Source organism: Drosophila hydei, unplaced genomic scaffold (genome assembly GCF_003285905.1).
Source record: "Drosophila hydei strain 15085-1641.00,03,60 unplaced genomic scaffold, DhydRS2 tig00008116-arrow-pilon, whole genome shotgun sequence".
Taxonomy (NCBI): domain Eukaryota; kingdom Metazoa; phylum Arthropoda; class Insecta; order Diptera; family Drosophilidae; genus Drosophila; species Drosophila hydei.
The window spans coordinates 148,678-168,435 of NW_022045829.1; the positions used below are offsets into that span (position 1 = coordinate 148,678).

A 19,758-nucleotide genomic window follows, 5' to 3' on the forward strand; every position below is an offset into this window, starting at 1 on the left:
TTCAGCACACAAATTAATCTTCCCATTGAGTAAAAAAAGTGCCCAAATTCAAAACAGTTGATAAGAAAGTAGGTCAGCATAGGTCATTCGTAGTCCTTTGATATTAAACATTATTAATATACGCTAAATAGCCGCATGAACTTGTTTCATAAGTGGCAAGAGTATATTCGCTTGCTTGCCACCTGCCTTCGTGTATCTGAATGAAGCTTATTTCGCCAGTATTCAAGTTAAAAAATAAAGTAAAGTAAAGTGACTTGCCACACCCATTGCCAGTAATCCAGATAGATTTGCCTAATATAAGCCATATTTAAGCATGAACGTGAAAGAGTCTAGCAAAGTCGACTATGTTCAACTGGCAACTCTGGCTAAGACTATTGCAGCCACATACCAAAGCCAAAGGATCCTCTAAGGATCTTCAGAAACTACTTTTGATAAGCAGCCATTTACCCAAAATTAAAAACGAAATATATCTTTTGAAATACTTTTGCAATAATAATTTATTATGTAGTTTAAACTTCACTTTTTGTTAGATTTACTATTCTCTTGTTGCTGGTTTCTGTATGTTTTTGCAATTGTTGTCTGTATTATTTTAATGGTATTATTGCAATAATTTGTATATTTATGTTATGTTATGCAGCGAGCAGCGAGAAATGTTGCACAATAAGTTTTAACACTATTGTTTCAATGTATTTATTATGTTTTAAATTGTATGTTTAGTGACTATTGTGACTATTGTAAATGTTTATATTTTTATAGTATATATATATAATAGCATATGAAGCGTTAAAATATATATATATATATATATATATGTATGTATATATATATTTATTTAATGTCGAGTTTATAACACATTTTCCAATTGGGACTGCATTTATTTCTAATAATCTTTATTTTAGCCCAACTCTTGCATTTACTATAAATACATTTAAGTATATATATATATAATTATATTTATATTAATTTAATATTAAATTGTGTGTATGGTTTAATGGGTAAGCACGTGAAATACTTGTAGTGTTTAGTTTATAAAATTAGTACAGATTAATGCGCTTCTAAGCTAATAAATAAATTAAAAACATCGTAACATTAAGTCCCCCTTCAGTTGCCAACTGACGCCAGTACCAATAATTAAATACCTATTTTTAAAACACTATGAAGCGCTCTATAAAATGTGTTCCAAGTCGAATACAGACGCAAGTAGTTACATGTAATAAATTAAATATTATATTTTACGATCAAAGTGTGTGTTGCCAACTACTAGTCGAAGCCAAGACTGGGCAGCCCAGCACTAATATTAAAAGCCTTTACATGCCTATGTACAAAATGCTAGTAATGCTATCCATATGTCTAAAGCGTTCGTTCTCTAAGCTTTATGTGTTGGTGTCGGAAGTATTTAATTTGATTTCATTTTGTTTTTCTCTTTCTTGGTTTGCTATGTAAAAATATGTACAAAATAGCGGGTTTTTCTAACACCTTTTTATAGATATATTTCGAACTTGTTTCAATTGTTTTAAAACGTATACTATATATACTCTATATATAGTTATATATACATAAGATTGCTGTATTAACTGTTGGAGTTCTGCATTTTTGGTCCGGTCACGTGTTGTCACCTGGATTGCACTTTGAGATCAAATATCCGTGTTGCATTTGGCAACGGCTGACCGCACTGGAGCTTAGTTGGCGCTCCCAAAGAGTACCGAGTTCTTGTAATATGCTGTTGGTCTCTCCGACAAGGGACTCTTGACATCGCGCTCAGCGTTCGCAGCGCGTGTCTTGCGCTCCATTTCCAGCTCCTGTGCAAGGGATTCTTTAAAAATATTATGAAATAAGCAATAGAGAGAGAGAGAGAGAGAGAGAGATTTATCAATATGGACGCAGCTAATTTACTCAGGTAAACTAATACTAAGACTTCAGCTCTATCTGCACAATTAAATCAAAAGCTTAAGGTTTGAGGTAACTTTCTTATAAGTATTCAATAAACTTAATTCCATTTTTATTAATTTTCAAGGGTCCACAGTCAATGACATCATTCCAAAATAGTTTCTATATTTTTAAAAATCATTTTTTATATATTTTTTAATATACTTTGTATTAGATATATTTTATATTTTTCGTCTTTCCTTCAGTCTTTTTTTAAACAAGTATCTTCATTTATTATAAGCTAAATTTCTATACATAAAATGTATACCAGAAACACGCTGCGTTGGCATTTCCAACATTGTGAGAACTTTCATTCAGCTCAACTAAATTTTTGTGTCTTTTCTATTCTGCATATAAGATTAACAAGAAAGATTTGAATTGTATTGAAACTCACCCGAATAGTTTTGCCAGAAGGCGCCAGTGGCCATCAGATCGATGCCCGGATAGCTCCAAGTAGCCTTGCCGTTGCCAGTGGCAGCTGTGGCTGCAGCAACAGCAGCGGCTGCTGCCAGACTGCCCTCAGCGGCAACAGCAGCGGCGGCAGCAGTGACTGAGGCAGCAATGGGTGGTGGTTGGTCGTCGCGATCGCGACTCGAGCAGCGCGGTTCAGTGTCGCGAGTGGCGCTGCTGCACTGTTGGCGCTCCATGGAGCCCTCGTGGTCGGAGTGCGGTTCGCGTTTAAAGTGTGTGGGTGGATCCGAATGGCTGGCGGCTGCCGCTTGCACCGTCTGACTGGTCACATCACATGAGGAGCTTTGGGACTTCTCAGACTTATCACTGCCGCCTCGACTGCCGCAGTCAGTATCTATGGATTTAAAAACAAAACAGAGGGCGCTGTGTTGGTTATCAAAGCGTTGGGCGCAGGAAGGAACGAGAGAGCCGAAAGCGAAAGGCGTTGGGGATAGATGGGATACTTTTCGTTAGCCATGCTTCTGTGGTCTGTGTGGCCTTCTGCTCTTTTGCCTGCTTAGCACTTACCTTTTGGCGCCTCGGCACCTTCACTGCCAACATTGCTGCATTTGCCTTCAGCCGTGCCGCTGCCAGCGCACAGCTCCGCCTCGCTGCAGGTGACGTTGTTGGCACTCGCACTGCTGTTGCCTTTACTGCTCTCGTCGCCCAGCTGCTGCTGGTATCGAATACGTATCTTGCGCTCGCGTCTAAAACGCTTCTGATACAGCACTGTTAAATAGATACAAATAAAATGTGGAATGTGCATATTCATGTTCTTAACGATAAAAGAGATAAACTAAATATATATAATGTTTTTATGGTCTTCATAGACTGTGTTCATATATAGTTTTATATAGTATAGACTCCCCCTTCGATCACATAAAAGAACTGTTCCTAATCATGGCTAAAGAAACCACAATTGAGTGCTGTCCGTTGTCAATCGTTGCACTGCCCTCTGAACTCATCCATTAACTGAATCGATTTATCGTCTATTATGCATCCGCCCTCACGTGCGCCAGTTAAGTCGAAGGAACTGGTACATCATCAAATTAACATTGATTAGGTTAGTCAAGCGTGGTAACATTCATTTAAAGGGTGTAGCAAATGCATCAGCACCAGCAACAGCCAGTCTGCGGCGCGCTTGAGCTAAACTATCGCCCCGAATACCAAATTTGCAAAGATATTTTGTTTTTGCTTTCGTTCGCTGGCTCCGCTGCACTCCATCTTTCATTGCAATGGCCGATTGGCTGGCGTGTTCGACAACCACAAGATATTTATCGGCTTGCTTTATTATTAATGGCAATTAGATGCCTGTGTGGCTTTTTGCACAGTTGTTGCAGCAATATCAATGTGGCGTGGGGCCCACACACACAACACAATTTCTAGTGGCTTCAATGCTGTTTTGCTCACTGAATGATTTGCTGCCCGAAATTTGAAAGAAACTCAACTTATTGTGAGCAGAATTAACAACTGCAGCTGATTTGTATTTCAGTTAGATTTATGAAGAGGCTTCTACTTCATAGCTGCTAGCTCTGCAATGAAGTAGAGTCGACTCTACACAGGCTGCTTGACTTGACTCTTAAAGTACGCACTCTGCCACATGAAAAGCTTTCCACTAATAACTCTTAATTTCTAGCAGAAGTAAAGCATATCCATGACTTGACTAACTCAACTAAATTCAGCCTCAACTAAAGAGCATAGAATGCTTTGCTTTATACATTTTGCCCTGTTACATACTTCTCCTACAAATCAATATGCCCTGCAAACAGCAGCGAATAAAAGCCAACCACAATTGCAGTTCAGAGTTAACAATTTTTCGACTTGAAATTTGCATTTACAAATAAGTGAAGGCTATTCCAAATGTCGGCTCCAATAATTTGAAAGCGCTCACATGGCTTCATACAATTAGTCAGCTCAATAAGAGGAAAAACCAAAGTTTTGGCTTGCTTAGAAATTATCCGAAATGTTAATTTGGCTTTGATATCAATTTGTATTCGTGATAATTTATAATTATCAAATGGGAGCATGCAAATTAATTTCATTTTCACTTTATATGTGTCCATGTGATAGTGGAATGATATTTAATAGCCTGCCAGCTCAGTAATTAACTGTTGTGGGTTTCAGATTTCAGATTTGAGCTTTCAAAAATTTATTACAATCGAAGAACTGTGCTCACGTTCACGTTGACAAAGTCGGCGGCTCACCCTTAGAGTTCTATGCCAACTGGAAAGCTCTCACACCCGCCGCCTTTGACAACCCTTTTAGTCTTCTCGGAGTCATCATAAACATAATAACAACCAATTAAAAGATTTTTGTGTGTGCGTCAAATCAAAGTTTTTGTCTGTAACCAAAAGCAACTCAAATTCCAAACTGAACGACTCGAGACCCTCTGTGCTCGTGCCCCCTGCCTCTCTGCCTCCCTCCCTCCCTCCGCCCTCTCACAGCGCGCTGCGTCTAATGATGTGGCGTTGTCGTAGTCGACGATGGAGTTGCTACTTTTTGCCAATCGTTCGAGTGTAACTAAATAATGAAATGATATTAAATTCATTTGAATTGTGATTTCTCTTGAAAAGGTCGCAACGGCCCAGAGCCAGAGAACGGCAGCTTTTCGGACTTAAAACCTATGCGAGTCCGGCGCAACAAGCCGAACGACCACCAGAGAGCGCCGACAGAGAAAGACGAGAAGTGCGCAAGAGTGGGCCAGTCGACATATCAGGTGTCATTGTCATTTGAGTCAGCTTACATTAAGCGCACACGATTGGAGTTGGCATAGGCACTCCTCGTCGCTCCTTCAGCAAAAGGGACTGGCTTGGCGCTAAGTCAACTAGCGCGCAGAATTTATAAGAAATTATAAATAGACAGACAGAATTTATGAATGTTCATATTTGGATATGAATATCGAGTATTTCTTCTGATTGACTGAATGATGAATGATTTGATTAGCCACAGCCACAGATGCTTTGCCATGCTCGTCCATTAAGTGTACAGAGTATATTCGTTTCAGTTATTGTTAAGCTATCAAGAAAATATATGCCTAAGCACACAGTCTAAACTTTAAAACATAGTCAAAATGTTTTTGCAATTTAATTATAATTTAATTATTTAATTGTCTCAACATTTTTGTGCTCTAATCGATTAGAGAACGCGTATTTTCCAGCTCAACGATTCGATAAATGTGCAAATTGGTTTATGTTTTTGTCATTGATTAAAATTAATAAAAAAAAAGTAGTATTAAAAAATAATAAAAGGTTGAAGGTCTTAAGACCTACCACGTAATTTGCGCTCGTCGACAAGTTGTCTTTCGAGGGAATCTTTGACCTCGCGTTCGCGTAAAACATCCATCTTAAGCTCGGCTGCGGAAAAGTACGAGAAGAAACGAGACACAAGAGAGAAGAGTGCGAAATTATTTACGGTCACAAAGAGCACGATTTATTTAGCATATGGGAAAGGGGAATGTTTTGTTGGCTTACCTTTCTCATAGCTAAGCTGGCGTTCCTGCTGCCTGGCATTGTCCGCTGCCACCTTGAGCAGGCTTTGTATGTTCCGCAGCAAAGTTTCCGTTGAGCTGGCGGGCACAACGGCATGCGCATCGAGGCCCAGTGGACCCAGCGCCAATCCGCCAGCCAGGGCAGCGGCTGCAGCAGTTCCATCAGTCGATGACAACAAGGCTTCGTTAGGCGTCAGTGCTCGACCGCCGGCAGTTGAGGGTCCATTAGCTGCTACTGCTGCTGCTGCTGCTGCTGCCGCACTGGCTCCAGCAGCAGCACCATTGGCCACGGCAGCAGCAGCCGCCAGCTGCGAGTAGTTGAGAGCGCGCTGATGCTGCAGTGCAGCGGCGGCAGCCACATCGGCAGTCGGAGAGCCCACCACGCTCAGATGATGTGCCTGATGGGCCTGATGATGGTGCGAAGCGGCTGCAGCATGTTGATGCAAATGAGCAGCAGCTGCGGCAGCGGCGGCAGTAGCGGCCGCCGAACCCGTGGATAGATTATCACGCTCCGTGTCACTCAAGTCTGTTAAAAGACACACAAAGCCGAGTCAGCCGAGTCAGCAGAGTCAGAGTCGGAGCCAGTCAGTCAGAGTTTTTACTTATCGCGGAGAAAAGCAAAGTTTACTCACCTTCATCGTCTTTGCCCAAGCAACGTTCATCGACTTCGGATTGGTTCTCATCGCTGAGATTCTCCTCCTCCTCGTCGTCCTCAACGCCAATTATGGGGCCGCCGCCAACGCTGCGACTGCCTTCGTCCAGGCTGCGCGACCCACGCGGCGACGCCGCTGCCGAAAGACAGTCGCTGCGCTCGCTGCCGGCGTCACAGTTGCTGCCGCCATGGTCCGTATTGCCGCCGGACTTGCTCAAATTGAGAACTGGACTTTGGCGCGTGGGGGAGCCTGGGGGGTACGCAAATCGAAACAACTTATCAGCACTTTCCTCAACAGCCACCGGCCATCTGTATGCCTTACAATTGCGCGAACTCAGATCTCTTGGCTTCAGTTCCCGTTCATTCACAACACTGCCGCATCGATCGATTCCACCGGCGCATATGGCCTGCTGCCTTTCATCCGTGCGCTCTTCGCGCAGGCGCTCTAAGTGCTTCACTATATCTTCGTAGGCGGCTCGGCAATTCTCCCATATGCCCGATCGAGCCAATGCATCCATATTGGCTGCCGACATGCCAGCATTCTGAGCGGCCGCCTTCAACATTTGGCTCTCGGGACGAGCATGCAGCCCGTGTGGCGGCATGCCCGGTGACATGAGTGCCGCAGCGCCAGGATGATGAGCATTAATTTGCATAAAGGCCATGTGGTTGATGGGTGGCGGATTGTAGCCGTTGGCCAACAGCGGCGACTTCTCCATACGATTGATATCTGCAACACAATTAACATTCAAATAGTCGAAGACTGTGAAGAGCTTTCAGTATTGTTGATACAGCTACAACTGAGGCATTGTTTGAGGGCAAGAGCAAGGCTGTTGCCAGCATAAATATCAATTTTAGGTCAGACTCATTTGTTGGCTTTAAGTCGTGCCTCACAAAGCAAGCTCAGCTTATGCGGCGTTGACTCATTTGACAGCTAAAGACATTTTTCATTTATGTTCCACATATTTATTATATTAATACTAGAAGAAGACTTGTAGATGCCCAAAATAAATATAATTCTATAAATTAACTCGCTTTTAAATATTTGATTTTCAGCTCCTATTCGTAAACAAATACTTGCTAAGCAAATCCTAAATATTTAATGAATATTCAAACTGAAACAGCAAGAAATTACTTAAATATAAATATATATTATATTCATATGCAATATTCATATCATAAACATATATAATGAAACGAATATAGTACAAAATATATTAAAAACCTATTCATTTCTGCAATTGAGTGGGACCAAAAGACAATAAAACAATCAAATATTTGAACGTTTAACTTATCAATGCTTTATCACATGATAGAACGATATAGATAACATTCTGCCACAACAAAATCAAATAAAGTAAGAATGCCTAATGTGCATAAAGTTTTCCCAGACAGTTTTTAGACAGACATAAAGAAATTTAGCTTTAATCACAATGTAATTATATATATGTAAAATAATTTATAAGCTTAACAAACTATGCAAGTATTATTATTATTAAAATAAAATTGTGTAAAATACAATATCAATAAATTTAAATAATAAAGCAATTTAGACTGTCTCTATAGTTAGACTAAAGCTTTTAACTATTCTCACATTTGTTGTTATTTTATTCTAAAATTCTACAAATTGCTATGCAGCAAAAAGATTTAAATATAATTTATAATTTATATATTTTTATTGCTGAATTACAAGCATTTAAAAATTAAATATAAATTATTATTTATATTTAGAAAGCAAATAGTTACAGCGCCTAAAATATTTTAAATGCATTCACAAGGCACAAATGAGAAAATCTTTGCTGCATTTATGCTTCGGATCTAGTGGAAATAGTGCAATATCACTCAAAAATCAACGCCCCACTATTCACTCAGATAGTTTTTGTTCAGCTGCTTTGTAGGGATTGAGCAATGACTTGGCTAAACAACAACTGGACAACTATGGATGGGTTTCGAGTTCTGTGTTAAGAGGCGCCGACGGCGCATGGTTCTAAAGAAAGAGCCTGAGATCTTTTTTGATAGATGTATCTGATATTGTGCGTTGGCTCAGACACATTAATAAAATGGGGCGTGGCCAAGGTTGTCAGACGCTTCAGGAATTCATAGAGAGCCACAAATATGTAAAAATCAATTAATTGCGAGCGTTACTTTGGCTTGGGCAAGTATCTTGAAGTACTTAAAATAATTACAATGCCTGGATACAGCCATGAAACACAATTCGAGCAGCAGCAGCAGCAGCAGCAGTCATAAGTCCGAGCAATGTCTGTTTGTAACTCTTTAAATGCGATTTCCTGTACAAATCACATAGTGGCCGAGTCGAAACGTTTTCGATTTGATTGCTTGCCTTGGACAAATGGGCATTTATCTGAACTTGAAGCTGGGAACTGGCAACTGGCAACTGGCAACTGGCAACTGCTGAGAGTTGCGAACGTGCACAAAGTTGTAGCTGAAACCGAAACAATTGTGCATTGTGTATATGTATCCGTTCGGCAAACTTATAATCAAGGCATCCACAAATCACACAAAACTTCTCTCTCGGTTTTTGGTTTTTTGCTACTTCCAATTGGCTGCACGAGCAGTGGAAACAGTTAGCCAAAAGCCACTTGGCTGCGATTCTCAAATGATTTTATTACCATTTCAAGTGCGTTTCGGCAATTGGCAAAATCGATTTGCGGGCTGCTTGTAAATCGTGATTATGGCGGCGCCGACGGCCATAACAGATATGGAATGCGACTGAGCTGATGAAGTTGGACAAAGTTGGACAACTTAAGTGAATTGGGATTTTCTTTACTTACCACTAATATGGCCATTCTCATAGGCATAGTCGCCGTTGTCCAGTCTATGCTTCTTCAGCTGCGGATGCTGGGTGAGATGCGTGGGCGGCAGCGACAGGCCAACTGGGCCACGTTTCGGTGGTCTACCCGGTCTGGAACTGCGGAATTGCAGAGAGTTACTGTTTGGGTTGAAAGCAATGACAATTGGCTTGGTATCAGTATAGAGCAGCTGTAGCACACCAAACGAAAAGGTTATAAAACAACTGAAGGCACACAACTCACTGGCATAACAACATTACTGGGTGGCTTGCTTATGCTGCATATATGTATATATGTGTAAATATGTTTTTATATATAAATACGTTTTTATATATAAAATATAAATGCAAATGTAACTTGAGAGTTTTCTTGGAGCATTTCAAATTATTTTTTTAATTTTTTTATTATTTTTATATAATTTACATTTGAACTGAATTTCATTTATCAACTAAAAAAGAAATAACACTAAAGGAAGGCATTTCTTGCTTTAAAACTTCTTTTATATTTTTTAATAACTTTATTTATCACAAAGCAAAAAAATCGATTAATATCGATATTGATAAGTTAAAGGGAGAGAGAGATATAGAGCGTGAGACTGAGAGAGAGAGGAAAATAGTAGCACAGCAACTAAAGTTTATTCAAGAGGCAATATCTTCAAGATGATTTTTACAAATTTTAAAAAAGTTTTTAGAATGCAGTTGAATGCAATATGTCAATAAATTTTGTTGCTTTGCATGATTGCTTATTAAAGTTTCTAAACTTGTATTAACTGTGAACAGAGAATTGTGTATTCTCGAATAATTTTCATTAGAAACTCTTACTATTTGTTTAAGAAATATTTAAATAAGCCTCAAGCAAATAGTTGACGTATGTACGATTAGTTGGCAGAGGCACAAGCAAGTTTGCACAGCAGTCAGGGCAGAGCTATGTATGATAAACAAGTTATTCAGATAAATATTAACAAACATTAACTGCGTCTGCCGCAAATACTCAGAAACTAAATGCAAATAGGGCGACTCAACTATCTCCAGTAGCCGCAGTCAACAACAATTAACAATTACCTAAATTAAAACAAAATAAAAAAATGTGCCCACCTGTTGTTTACCTGGGGCAAGCAGGCAAAAGGCAAATAGACTCGGGTAGCAATGTGGGCACAGATTGAACAATTTATAATTGTGCGTGGGCACAGAAGAAGACGCTGCTGCTACTGCTGCCCTGATAGAGTTGCACTCCATAAAACAATTGCAAATATTTACAGTTATTTCAACAATAAATATCAATATTTGAATGTAAGCGCCGACTCGGAAGATTTAATTGTGCCCATGACACATACGCACACACGCTGTGGACATGGCCTCGCGGGTCATGTAAAGAGAGCCAACGCCAATGCTTTTAATAGAATCGTTGCCCAACAACGAAACGAATCCCTAGCGAAAGTGTTTTTTTCAGTTGCTCTATGACGTGCAAAACAGGCGTCAGTCAAGTTAATGAATTTATTAAAACTAAAGAAATGGAGACAGCTCGCGCAAACAGCATCTGCTAGCAACACTCTTCTCATATTTTGTTTTCCTTCTCTTATTTTCTGATTGCTGTAAACAGGGCCACCGATAAGCAGGCGTCCAGCCCGATGCGAACTTCCGTTGAAACATGTCTTGGGCGCTATTCTGTGCCTCAAGCTGCAACAGCACAAACGTTTGCTCTGAGTGAACTAGTCAGAAATGGGCTTACTCGGAATATGCCAGTTGAGTGTCTAAATGGATAAGATGCTATGATTTACATCTTGGCAAAAAAAAAGTCATTCAGTTAATTAGGAAAAAACATAAAATATAATATTATATAACATAAAATTAAAATATATATATATAATATTTTTAATATGCTTTAATGCTTTAGACATTCGTGCTTCAAATACGAATTGTGAAACAGAATTGCATGAAAATCTTTTGTATTCATTGCAGAATGTCAACTCATTACAGAAATTAACAACATTTTATGACAATTACTAAACAAGAATTATCATAATCATATCATATCATATAATAAAATTATAAACATAAGCATTGACTCTATTAAATTTTTAACATATTCCAACTGCCATTTGAGTTGTTCAAAAAAAACTTTGAACATCTGGAAAACCTTCTTTAAATTTTTTAAAAGTTCATATTGATCAGCAAGAGTTGTTTTAATATTTCAGCTAACTTTCTGTTGCCTCTTAGTTCAATTGCCTTTTTATTTAACTTTTTCCAAGTCAATTTCAGCTGTGATTCATGATTCTTACTAGGCAGCTATAACAAGGTCGAAGTACTCAAAAAGTAAAGAGTTTATCTGCATAGCTATTTCAATAACCTCACGTTTGTATTATCAGCTTCCTCTGCATACTTCGCCAGTGACTATTCCAGAATATCTCGTAGAACTGTCGTAAGAGAACTTTTCTGATTTCAATTATTGCTACAGCACTTCGAAAAAAGCATAAAAAAATTAATTTGTTTGAAAAGTCTTCTCTCTTATAGAGTCTTTAGCTGTAGAAGCACAAAACTGAGTTTTGAACTAGCAAAAATTAAAATTTTCAAACTTTTAAGTGCGATTGGAATGTGGCTATTATTTTTTATAGACAGAACGTGAAAATATATCTCTTGACTTGACTTTTGACTAACTGATGCAAACTACAACTAAACAATACTAAAATAAAAATCTATATAACTATATAAAGTTATTAAATTTACAAACATTTATGATGAAATAATATAGCTGGCATAATATTAGATATATATATATTTATTATATTTATATAATATATATATATATAATTTATATATATATATTTAATATATTTATATATATATAAAATATTAAATATAAAAATATGAATTTCATTCAGTTCTTTCTTAAAAAAAATTCTAGAATATTTATTTCTCCACATCTTTCTTCTTTATTCTATTTATTATATTCTTTCACTTGACTGTAATTTAATCTGCCAATTCAAACAACAAAAGTTAACTTTCAGAACAACATTCAAATATCTCTGAGCAAGCTTAACTAAATCCGCACTTATGTGAAAAATATATAAATTTTGATTCACTGTTAGTTTGAATTTGAGTTCAAAGATTCTTGTTTTCGACCATGCACTTGACTTGAGAATTTAGCCCAAAATAAAATGGTAAGAAAAACACAAACTAAAACGCCTAGCCAGGAAGGAAGCCAGGAGAGGTACAGGAAGAAGAAGAGGAACAAAGGCATGCAAACTGGTTCGCAGTTGCTACTTATACGGACGATATAACAATTTGCTCTGAGCAGGGCATTTAGGCATTTAGCTGGCAGTGAGCGAACCAGTTTGCAGCTGTGTCTCGTCGACTGTATTTCAATAATCGAGGGATAGTCGATCTGTTAAGCATTGAATTGTGATCGAGTCCTGCGCCCAAAGTGTTGCCAGCAACAAAGCTGAAAGCTGAAAGCTGAAAGAAGAATTGCCAAGTTATTCGCATAAATGCAATTGCAATTGCAATTGCCTAAACTGTTGGGCGTTGCTCAAACATTTGTCAGAGCTTTCACGGGCAGAACTCGAGACGGCGACTGGGGCTGGGACTGGGAGTCGAGACACCGAGATCTCATACGAGTTATGCTTAACCCACTGCCCGGAGCCAAGTATTGGCAAATCAATTAAATTTATTGCGACGTTGCCACCTCACAATCGCCACAGCATTTGATTGCAGTTCAAATCGCCAACTGCAATGCAGTTAATTGCCAGTGAAATTTCCATATTTCAATTATGCGCCGCTAACTGTGGCTTTAATTGAATCTACACAGACTGCACTCGACCTGCACAAGTTCCGAGAAGAAGCCTCGAAACCGCTTGAAGTTGACTTCAGTTTCTTTGCCAATTGATAAGCCAAGTTTCCATGAAGCACCTTACGCAACTATCGAGCTTAGTTTCAATGCTAGGAATTCATTGCGAAAGCGACATGCAAATGTCCAAATGACACGACATTCACATAGTTTTACGCCCTTCAAGTATGCATCGAGCATTTGCCTACAGGGGGAGACACACAATGCTAATTGTGGGCTTCAGTTCAGTGAGTTGTGGCGAGCAAACAAATTGCACTTGCTCTTGCCCAATGACAAATACACTGTGAATAGACAGCTAGACTAGAAGCTGGGCGTAGACAGAGTAGACTTATGTTTACAGTTGCAAAGATCTTGAAATGATTATTAACAAATGCCTTTTGTCAAGAGCAAAGTCTATTGCCACCCAGAAGTTGCAGTACTTTTTGCCTAGACCTGCCATAAATATAATATATATTTTCTTTTAAGTAATACGCGCAGTAGTCAGCTGTAATTAAGGATTTTGGCTAGCAATTTCTTAGGCTGGCATACAATTTGTTTTCCTCTCTTCTTGGCCAAGGCGCCTCTCACAGTCCAGCGAGTCTGGCTAGTCGCTGCGGGCAAGTCGCTTTTCTTGTTTCTCTTGATGATTTCTGTTGACTTCAATTTTCAATTGGCGTGCTAATAACTCATTTAGTTCGCATACTGAATTACAAAGCATGCCACATCGCCGCCGTCGTCGTCGTCGTCGTCGGGTGTCGTGTTTTCTTACAAACAGCTTGGCTCGCAGCTACACAGACATTCATTGCAACTCGAACGTCCTCTACTATAGATGCATATACTATACTATGTATAGACACACATATATATATATATATATATATATATACGTAAGTTGCAAGTGATGCTAAGAGAATATTAGCCGCATTTTCCCTCTTTTTGTGTTTTTTGTAATTATTTATTATAAAAATAAATTGATCTATTGTTGCTTCATTTATATTAACAATGTTGCTTTTGTTGTTTGTTGTTTTTTTTCCTATATTTGTTACACTCAATTAAGTCGCATTTGAGAAATGCAAATTGGAATCATCAAACAACCGTAGATTGGCAGCTTACATCTATCCAAGAGAAGCAGATTCCGAGCAACGGGAAAATTATGTTTTTAAAAATTATATGAAAGAAAAAAAAATTATATATATTTTATTTATAGATATATTATCTATATATAAATTATATATACAAATATTTAATCTTAAGAGGCAATAGCTAAAGCCTGAACTTATTTTTTTGTATTGAGAAAGTCTTAAACTTTACTTAAGACTTATTTGAGCAGACTCATAATGCAGTAAAAACTCCATAAATAATTCAGCTTTCAGCTAAAAACTTTAAATGTTTCTGGAACATTTTGCATTTAACCACAAAGTTGCTTAAATAAATTTTCAATTTGTATACGAAATTTGTAACTTTTTTTATATGAGAACAATTTACTAATTACTGAATTTAGTTTTCAGTAAATTCTTTTCATTTATTTGTCACTCACATCAGTAGAGATTTTCCCTAATGCTTTCATTTGCATACGAAATCGGAGTCTTGGCCACGCCAAGCGAAATCGAATTGAGTCAAAAGGAGTGTCTCTAGCAACTCAGGTATAGCAGCAATGCTGATCCACAAGCGAAATGTTGCCCCACCTCAAACAACACAAATTGACTTTGTGGATGCCGCGCGACTCTAAACGACGTTTTGGTCAATGCGACGGGCCAGAAAGACAGCCAAGCGTCAGATGAGATCAAATTCAATTTGCCAGAGTATTTGGCAAATCAATCGATTGAAAGAACTGACAAACTAGCTGATGGACTCAAAATTGATGGGCTGATAGTTGGGTTGACAGATTGGGGCAAAAGTGAATTCATTTCCGGGTCTGAGGATAGTTTTTTGGGGGGAAGGAGTCGCGACAAAAAGGCAAACAAATATAATAATAAAAAAATATTGCAAAATAACGAAAAACGGCTGAGCTCAAGAGTATTTTTAGAGTGAAAAATAAAGAGAATTTCCAAAAAAATCTTGATTCTGTTGTTATATGGGGTCATCAGATAATGTTCGTTAAGAGTAGCTTCAACTACAGCTGTTGTCCTTATCAAATGAAAATAAACATTAACACGCTCTATTTATTTAATTTTTGGGGTCCTATAACATCCGGGTCGCGGCTCGGCCCATTTCCGCATTATGCAATTAATTTAATAACAAACATTTTTTCGCTCTAAAAACTCTCAAGTGCACACAGAACGCACATCTCAATGTACGATTGATTTGCGATTTCAACAGATTGCCATAGTTTTTTTTATTTATTATACTTGTGTGTTTACCTCTCTGGCGGCTTGATCGATAGGCATCTGCAATTAAAAAGAGAAGAACAAGAGACAAGTGAAGTATCGTACTATACAAAAAGAAACAAGAAAAGGAGAAACAATTGAGTGTGTGTAGTCTTCGAGAGAGAGAGAGAGAGAGAGACGGTGAGAAAAATAAAGAGAAACGTAATGTAAAAAACTTTAGAGTTATGTTTCATTTATGTACACATGGCGGGCAAGCGGGTGTGAAAATGCACACGCCTTAACCCTTGGCAGACCCGTGCAAGCAGCAACAACTACATTTTATAATTACCCTGGCTCACAGAATATAAACGCAATGGGGTGCAACTTGTACCAGCCTCGTTCCTCTGTTCCCCTTATTCTCCTTTGTACCCCTTTGTTCCACTGTTCCCCGTTGTTCCTCTCTATTCCTCTGTTCCCCTTGTTTCCCTTTTGTCGTTGCCGTTAACAGCCGCAGTGCCCGACAGGCCCTGGGCCAGGCTCTATAAAACTGCCAACTGCCTTTAGCGGTTTTTTTAGCTTTACCCTTTTTTGGTCAGTTTTGTGGCTCTGTCAGCGCCCAATTCTCTACTTGTTTCAATTTTACGCAAGTCTTTCAAGCTAATAATAGGTTTAACCGCAGTTTTAACTGTTCTTCAATTGGTTGAGCGCACCCCGAGACCTGGCACTGAGGCCCTTGGAAATTCTGTTCAGCGCATGTGCACTTTGGAGCACTGTTTCCATAATTAACTATATTGTTTTTCATTGCATTTATGCGGCTCGCGGTTTTGCAGATACCCGTGGTTTTCTTCTCCAAAGGACAGGCCAAACCACTCAGTGAAACCCAGCAGAAAACTGCTCTCAAATTGCATATGTTTCTTGTCTTATTTATGTTGCGTTGCGTTGCCTTGCGTTTTGATGGCCTGAACACAGAACATAGAACATTTTGCGTATTTATTATTATTTATTCATTTATATATAATGTATTTTCTATATATCATATATTTTCTTTATACATATTTCATATTTATTACATTTGTTTTTTTTCATTATTCATATGTTTATATGTTTATGTTTTGTGCAGTGCGTTAGTATTCTTTTTATGAACACTACTGGATATATCTGGATATATATATATATTGCCTATATTTAGTATATATATTGAAAGGTTTCGTCTATGTTTCTTATTCTTATATTCATATATTTCGTGTTTTATATTTTCTATTTTTTAAATATTGTTAAAATATATTTTATTATTATTATATATATTTTATTATATTAAATATTTCTTTTAATTTAATTTTACATATACTTCTAACTATATTTTAAGGCTCCTTATGGGCTTCTATTTAGTAAATTGATTTCAAGTGGAATACCAAAAAGTTTTTTGGTTATTGAACTCAAAGTTTTGGCTAAATATTTAGAATATATAAGTAAACTCGAATAAAAATTTGAAAATATTGCCCAAAATTACTTATTTACTGTCTAAGATTTGCGTAAGCATTAAAAACTTTGGGGCATTGCAACAGGAAAATTTTTGAAAATTTCAAAAAAAGTTGCTTCAGTTTCATAAAACTTTTAGAAAATTTTCATAATTCAAAGAAATTTAAAAAAATATTTTTATGTGTAGAAAACTAACTTCAATTCATTTGAAAACATCTCACGAATTATTTTTATATAGTCACATATCAAATTTCGATCATAATGCCATGATCATTTCTGATTTAGATACTGAATACCAACTGCATATAAGCACGTTTCTATATAACATATATAGATATATATGGGCATATTCATATATAGTAACTGGGTTAAGGCAATGTTGTTGTTATTGTTGCTGCAGTTGTTGCCGTTGCTGTTATTGTTATTGTTGCTGCTGTTATTTATAATCGAAACGGAAATGCTTTGACAGGGCACCGCACGCGTCGAATATGCGATTTGTGTGTTGAGCAACAACAAAAGGTAGAAAACTATTTGCAAACTATTGTTAGAATCGTTAACAAATTTACGCAACTATTTTATATATGTATATATATATATATATACAGTTAGTTAGTTAGTTAACAATTGCAACTCGTTTGAGTTTGAATTCTGAGTGGGCTGAGCAAGTGCAGTACGGTTTGCATTGCGTATTTCCGCCAAATGTCATCAGAAGCAAAAGTTTCTTGATTAGTTGCCATCCCCGCCCCCGCCTCCGCCCGCCCAGCAATCAATCGATATGCGATAGACTCAATCAATTTTTGCCAACTATTTGCATAGCAAATGCGTTTCGCTTCAACCTAGGCCTATGCCTATGCCTACGCCTATGCCTATGCCTACGCCTATGACGGAGGGGGGGGCAGGGTGAATGGGCTTCGGTCGGGTCTCACGCAACGGGCCGCCGTACGTTAACAGGAAATAGGTAAAAATTGAACAATTTGAACAACAATTCTCATATTCATACCTGGCCGTGGTGCAGTCTCTATAGAGCACATCAAAGTCCTTACAGCTGAGCAGCTTGCAGCGATTGACGCCCGGCTGAATGGCGCCCAGGCCACGCAATATTCGCACCTGCTCCACATTGCAGACGAGCGGCACAATGTCCAGGCGCTTCAGCTTCGTATAGACCGTGTGCAGGCCACCCACAAGATGCTTGAGGAAGAGCTCAAAGGCCTGCGGCAGGCATAGCATTGTCTCGTTGCTGATTATGAAGGCAGCGACCTTTTGACCACGATACTCCACCAGCTTGCACTCGTTGGCACTGGGATCTGAGGTGGAAATGGGCGGCGGTGAGTTGTACGAGCGCGGTGGCACATGATGATGCGCAGCAGCCATTAGCTCCAGCGGCGACGCGTGGTGCATCATCTGCAGTGAGTTGAGCAAGCCCAGCGAATGCGGCGGCAGGCCGTGCGGCATGCGAGGCGCCAAGCCCGTGCTCAATGCGCCGGCAACATGCGGCGGCGGGCTGAGCTGGTGATGTTGCTGCTGTTGCTGTTGCTGCTGTTGTTGTTGCTGTTGCGCCATCTGTGCCATCATCGAGTGATTCAAGGAGCTCACCGGACTCACCGCGCTGCCATGGCGCGTCGGACTGCTGGCCGGCGAGCAGCTGGAGCCGCGGCCATTGCCCGTGTGCGAATTGCGTCCATTTGGACGCTCATCGCCAGCGCCACGCGAACTGTTGCTGCCGTCCCGACAGCCGTTCTGTTGCTGTTGCTGTTGATGTTGCTGCTGCTGCTGCTGTTGCTGCTGTTGCTGCTGCTGCTGCTGTTGCTGTTGCTGGGCCGCTGCAGCCGCGGCGGCAGCAGCTGCTGCCGCCTGCTGTTGCTGCTGGTGATGCATTAGCATTGCTGTCGTATTCATGTTGCTGCCAACCAAAATCTTGTGTGCACTGATGCTGTTGCAGCCGATGTAACTGTGATTGTGGCTGTGATTGTAGTTGTTGTTGATTGTTGTTGTATTGTTGTTGTTGTTCATTGACCGTTCATCGGCTTGTTGTTGCTCACTGAATTCACTTGTCACGGATTGGCTATTGACATTGATAGAATCCATGCTTCATCATTGGTTAACAAAAACGTTTATCTATTGCCGTGTATATATATTTATTTGTATATATTTATTTATTTCTCTTTTGTTGTTAACCTATGTTAAAAGTTCACTAAAAAATGGACACGTTGTACATAATTAATGAACGTTTAATATGTTTTTAATTATTTTTGCAGCTTCGATTTTGTTGAAAAATCCTAAATCGTTTTAGCTACCATAATTTGTATGTGCTGTAAATACACACATACATACGTATACATATATATTTATAATCTTCTATGTTAAGTTGAATTTCTCAAGAACTATCAAAACTTTTTGGTCTAATGATTATTTGCCTAAGGAATTACTAATAAACTTTGGCAGTTGGAAAAATAAATCATTTCTATAGAAGTCCGAGAAGACATTTAAATCTATTTGAAACATATTCTTATACTTTTTATTATTTATAAATTTATAACTCAAACTAAAAATTCCACTCAAGAAATATATATGAAATATTGTAATTATTTCTTGAAACTAATCCATATGTATATTAATTTTCATATAATATATATTGAAAATAATATACATTTTATGCACACAAACATAGAGCGAAGACATTCTTTAAACAAATCTAATAAAAACTTTTCGAATCCTATTGTTTAGCATACAAATTATTTACAAAACTTTTAACTATAGAAATATATTGAAGATGATCTTTTAACTTCGTTTATTTTGCTTCGATTTCAATTCTATGTGTAATTTATTTGT

The 19,758-nt window shown here is 38.4% G+C and overlaps 1 protein-coding gene across 1 annotated transcript; it reads right to left on the minus strand.

Annotated features, from left to right (window-relative positions):
- Nucleotides 1-1,510: 1,510 nt before the first annotated feature.
- On the minus strand, nt 1,511-19,109 carry LOC111594180. Its single transcript, XM_023307362.2, has 11 exons — nt 18,754-19,109; nt 17,930-18,690; nt 15,505-15,531; nt 9,305-9,441; nt 6,838-7,242; nt 6,496-6,765; nt 5,847-6,389; nt 5,646-5,729; nt 2,905-3,105; nt 2,321-2,731; nt 1,511-1,813 (listed from the first exon to the last, which is right to left on the minus strand). Exons 1-11 carry the CDS (start codon nt 19,012-19,014, stop codon nt 1,680-1,682), a joined length of 3,234 nt encoding a protein of 1,077 aa, XP_023163130.1. The 5' UTR covers nt 19,015-19,109; the 3' UTR covers nt 1,511-1,679.
- Between the last annotated feature and the right edge of the window lie 649 nt (nt 19,110-19,758).

Coding starts and splice junctions, on each gene's coding strand:
- LOC111594180 (XM_023307362.2), bottom strand. CDS start 19,014: ATGGATTCTATCAATGTCAATAGCCAATCCGTGACAAGTGAATTCAGT. Junction 18,691..18,753: donor CAGCTGCTGCCGCCGCGGCT/GCAGCGGCCCAG, acceptor CAGCAGCAGCAG/CAACATCAACAGCAACAGCA. Junction 7,243..9,304: donor TGAGAATGGCCATATTAGTG/GTAAGTAAAGAA, acceptor ATTGTGTTGCAG/ATATCAATCGTATGGAGAAG.